The 5,498-nt window shown below is 44.2% G+C and overlaps 1 protein-coding gene across 1 annotated transcript; it reads right to left on the reverse strand.

Annotated features, from left to right (window-relative positions):
- Positions 1–229: 229 nt before the first annotated feature.
- LOC132398945 (uncharacterized) lies at positions 230–3,200 on the reverse strand. Its single transcript, XM_059978786.1, has 2 exons — positions 2,944–3,200; positions 230–2,665 (listed from the first exon to the last, which is right to left on the reverse strand). Exon 2 carries the CDS (start codon positions 2,496–2,498, stop codon positions 888–890), a length of 1,611 nt encoding a protein of 536 aa, XP_059834769.1. The 5' UTR covers positions 2,499–2,665; positions 2,944–3,200; the 3' UTR covers positions 230–887.
- Between the last annotated feature and the right edge of the window lie 2,298 nt (positions 3,201–5,498).

Genomic DNA, 5,498 nt, shown 5'->3' on the forward strand with positions numbered 1-5,498 from the left:
CCCTCTGGCCATGGGACAAATGAATACCCTGCCACCACTGAGGTATTGTCACCCAGACAAAGAGCTGTTTACTGTTTACTGTACTATTTACTGTTTACCTGTGTTGCACACTATAAGCATTTTGAATTATACTTCATTAACTTACGATAATACTTTTGTCACGTTCTCCTTCGGGTGTAACGAAACGCCGAATTTAACGTCCGGATAAACCACAGCCAATGCAAACCAGATCGCAGTAAGATTAACCATTTACTGTTCACTCTTCACATTAACATATGGTGAAAACTGTTGATAAAACAATACAAGATTGATACAGTATTTGTTCCTTCCTTAATATCACATTTCAAGTGTAAATACTTGCAAAGGTGACTATAACTACATTACACTAAGGTGCAGTATACAGGGAGAGTTTACCTGCTCCATTGACTACTTTAAATACACTTCCATGCAAACTATCCGCGACTCTTTAACTAACGAAAGCATAAACATTATCTACCGACGTTACCTCTAACAGGATCACTATTAACATCTTAGTTCAATATATCGATTATCTATTAACTTACAGCGTTGCTCTCACTGTGATTTCTCATGCCTGCAAAACTGCTTGTGCTCAGGTGAGCCTCGTGGAAAGCCCCCACCCTCGCGCTAATTTCAAACCGGTGTTTTCCCACAAGACGCGGCGAAACCGGATGTGACGTCATCGCATGCCGATATATTTTACATGCAATGAATATACTTTAAACACTTCTAATTCTAACTAGAAAATACTATTGAATGAATTACTAAGCGAAAATATTATAAACTAAATAACTGCCGTAAAGACAGCACACTCCCCGCTTGACCTTCGTAAGGTCACAATGAGCAGAGTACAAAACTTAGTCTCTTAATCAGTCATTGGGTAGAAGTAGAATAACTTCTGTAACTGGCCCTTGGTAAATTTTCACATCGCCTTGGTCGGTAGTCTTCAATTCGATCTTCCTGACATGTCCATCCTCGATAGGGAATGTAGCAGTGATTCTGGCCGTTGGCCAGCTGTTGCGGGTGGCTTGCTTGTCCCTGAGCAGGACTAGGTCTCCAACTTGAAGATTCCTGCGGGGTTCTGTCCACTTTCGTCTCTGTTGCAACGAAGGTAGATATTTTTGTCTCCAGCGAGGCCAGAACTGATTTGCCAGAGCCTGGACTTGTCTCCATTGCTTTTTGTCTGAAAAGTCTCCTGGTGGCGGAGGTGCTCCTGCCTTCTGCGTAAGGAGCGTTGATGGCGAAAGTATAAAGGGGTTTTCTGGGTCAGAAGACACAGGTAGGAATGATTGTGCGTTTATAATGGCTGTGACCTCTGCCATTAGGGTGCACAGTACCTCGTGGGCCAATCGGGTGCGTTGCTGTATCTCAGGTTTCCTTTTCCAGGTTTTCCGTAAGGACGTGAACCGTTTGACTGCCTGCTCTTTGTTATCTGGTGAGCGCTGGCGTGGTTCTCTGATTGGCAATGGGGCAACCCCATTATTTGCTTCATCTCTGAAGACCTTGGTGTCTTTGGGTTTTAAAGAAATGGTATCTTGAGCTGATTGTGCAAGTTTGTTTCCGTGCTCGGTTTGAACGAAAACTGACTGACCTAGCGTCTCGTCGGTTACTTTACGCTTGGTAATGTCTTGTTGTGCTTCTTTAGGGTACACCTCAGTGAGGCAGATCTCGGAACAAGAACGGCTTGACTGAGTTTGACCGCAAACTTCTGTACAGTTCGAGCTGACAATTGTTGTCCTGGAGTGAACCTCTCCCTCCCCGCCGTCCTGTTGTGGGGGTGAAGGAGCGTCGTCGGGTCTTTCATTCTTGACTTCGTCACGGAGCCGTGAGGGTAAATTTCCTTCCTCGTATGGATGTGATGCAATCGTGACTCTCTGAGGCTCCTCGTAGCTGGGGAAGTTATCGAATACGTATGGAGAGGGGAGACGAGCCTGCCTGTCTATTTGATATTGTACATAGTCGCTTGTGCGTTCCAGTCTGGTCCTTTCTAAAGTAGATCTAGCTGCGGTCAGATCACGCGACCCTTCAGCTTCTTCTATGTACTTTGCTTCCGCCATGGCAGCAGCTTCTTCTCTTTCTAGCTGCAGCACTTGCAACTCTGTCGATATTTTTGCCATTTCCAACTGGGTTTCGGCTTCTCTGGCGGCCTCTTCTCTTTGTCTGGCAGCCTCTTCGGCTTCTCTGGCGGCCCTTTCTTTCTGGATTTCGGCTTCTCTGGTGGCCAGTTTCATTTTCAAAACTGCTTCTTGTCTGGCGTAATGCAGTCGCACCTTGGCGGCTTCTGCCTTGGCTCTTGCCTGTGTGGACTTACTTGATGTCGTTCTACTGCCCTTGTCGCTGGGCGCCATCGACTTGATCCCGGATCGAGCTGACATTGCAGCACTTGGAACACCTGATAACGCCTGGGTGGGCTTACTTGATGTCGGTTTACTGCCCTTGTCGCTGGGCGGCGTCGACTTGATGCTGGATTGAGCTGACATTGCAGCACTTGAAACACCTGATAATGCCGCTTTTTCACTGTCACGTTCTCCTTCGGGTGTAACGAAACGCCGAATTTAACGTCCGGATAAACCACAGCCAATGCAAACCAGATCGCAGTAAGATTAACCATTTACTGTTCACTCTTCACATTAACATATGGTGAAAACTGTTGATAAAACAATACAAGATTGATACAGTATTTGTTCCTTCCTTAATATCACATTTCAAGTGTAAATACTTGCAAAGGTGACTATAACTACATTACACTAAGGTGCAGTATACAGGGAGAGTTTACCTGCTCCATTGACTACTTTAAATACACTTCCATGCAAACTATCCGCGACTCTTTAACTAACGAAAGCATAAACATTATCTACCGACGTTACCTCTAACAGGATCACTATTAACATCTTAGTTCAATATATCGATTATCTATTAACTTACAGCGTTGCTCTCACTGTGATTTCTCATGCCTGCAAAACTGCTTGTGCTCAGGTGAGCCTCGTGGAAAGCCCCCACCCTCGCGCTAATTTCAAACCGGTGTTTTCCCACAAGACGCGGCGAAACCGGATGTGACGTCATCGCATGCCGATATATTTTACATGCAATGAATATACTTTAAACACTTCTAATTCTAACTAGAAAATACTATTGAATGAATTACTAAGCGAAAATATTATAAACTAAATAACTGCCGTAAAGACAGCACAACTTTGGTTTATGTGTTCTGTAGGATATAAGTTTTGTGGGCACCCCATAGTCTGGTTGACGATAAACTTGAACTTGAACTTAAACTTGAAAACAATACTCCAAGTGCTGTCTGACCAATGCCTTATAAATCTCCTGCATTACATCCTTGTTCTTATATTCTAGTCCTCTGAAAATGAATGCTAACGTTCCATTTAGTCACATGCTGTAATCTTAGAGGTGTTCATGTTCAATATTATATGAAGTCCAAAGTTCAAAGTAAATTTATTAACAAAGTACATGCACGTCACCATGTACAACCCTGAGATTTATTTTCCTGTGGGCATACTTAGCAAAGCCATAGAACGGTAACTGTAACAGGATCAATGAAACCAGAGTGCAGAAGACAACAAACTGTGTAAATGCAAATATAAATAAATAGCAATAAATAATAAAAACATGAGATGAATCAGGGGAACATTAGGACTGTGTCCTTTGTTTCACGGAATCCTGGTCAACCACTTCCGTATCGGATGCAGCAACTCAGATCGATGGGTTTACACCATCAGGATAGATCTATAGAGTGTCTCAGAAGCAGTGGTGGAGGAGGATGTCTCATGTTCAACTCTTCTTGGTGCACAAATATATAAAATTGCTGTCTGAATTCTGCTCAGCAGATCTGGAATATCCAGCAGTTAAGTGCTGTCCTTTTTACCTACCATGGGAGATTGCTGGGATCATTTTGGTAGCGGTATATACTCCACCTCAGGCCAATGTCAATCAGGCTTTAGATGATCTCAGCAATGGGATCAATATGCATGAAACACCATAACTAACTCCTTCACCATTGTTTTGGGAGATTTTAACCAGGCCAGTCTGAAAAAAAATCACTAAGCAATTACCATCAACAAATCACTTGCAGTACTAGAGGAAACAACACACTGGACCATTGTTACACCACCATCAAGAATGCCTACCGTGCTATTCCACGCCCTCACTTCAGGAAGTCTGATCACCTGGCTGTACTTCTACTCCCTGATTATAGGCAGAGACTGAAGACTGCGGTAACCAGCAGTGAGGATCTGGAAGGTATAGACAAGGGAAGCACAGGAGCGCCTACAGGACTGCTTTGAATCGGTGGAATGGACTGTACTCATGGATTCAATTTCGAACCTGGATGAGTATGCTGCAGTTGTTACCGATTTCATTAAAACCTGTGTGGATGAGTGTGTGCCTACAAAGACTTGGTGTACATTCCCAAACCAAAAGCCATGGATGAACCAGGAGGTACATTGTTTACTGAAGGCTAGATTTGAGGCATTCAAGTCTGGCGACCAAGGCCTGTACCAGAAAACCAGGTATGATTTGCAGAGGGCTATTTCAAAGGTGAAGAGAGGATTTCGAATGAGGTTTGCACAATTTACTTTTATGTGCATGAGGGTTGATGTTCTTGTTGCCATTTGCATGATTTGTTTGCTTTTGTTCCCCAGATCTGGAGTACCTTGTGCTGCGGTGTAGACCTTTCTGCTTGCTTAGAAAGTTGTTATTATCACAGCTGTGTATATTCTGTCACAGGCTGATACTGACCTGGCTCTCAATGAACTGTACAAGACCATCAACACCCTGGAAACTGTACACTCAGAGGCTGCTTTATTCGTCATTGGAGCCTTCAATCGAGCTCAGCTGACTAAAGTCGCTACAAAGTTTTGTCAACTCATCCTGGTGAGCACATGGGGCGATAGCATGCTCGACCACTGCTACTCTCCCTTCTGCAATGCTTACAAAGTGCTCCTCGGTCCTCCATTCAGGAAGTCCTCCATCCTGCATCTGCCTGTATACGGACAAAAGCTGAAACAAAGGGCAGCCATAGTTAAAACCATCCACTGTTAGTCTGACCAAACAGTCTCCATGATACAGGACTGCTTTGATGACATTAACTGGAATGTCTTCGTAATGAGGATGTCTCTGAGTTCATGAGAAAGATTACGAGCTTCACCCGGAAGCGCATCGAGGATGTTGTCCCCCAAAAATCGGTCAGCATCTATCCTAACCAGAAGCCCTGGATCAGCACTGCACTCACCACTCGAGGCAGAGCTTTCACTGCCGGTAACCACCAGGAACTCAAGAAATGCTGTTACAACCTACGCAAAGTCATCAAGGCAGCAAAATGACAAATCAGAGACAAGATCCAGACACAACTCTTCACCAACAACACATGCAGCTCATGGCAAGGTCTGCACACCATCGCAGACTTCAATGCTAAATGCAGTGGTGCTGCCAACATCACTGCCTCTCTCCCAGATGAGCAAAAT

This window comes from Hypanus sabinus, chromosome 9 (assembly GCF_030144855.1).
Source record: "Hypanus sabinus isolate sHypSab1 chromosome 9, sHypSab1.hap1, whole genome shotgun sequence".
Classification (NCBI taxonomy): Eukaryota; Metazoa; Chordata; class Chondrichthyes; order Myliobatiformes; family Dasyatidae; genus Hypanus; species Hypanus sabinus.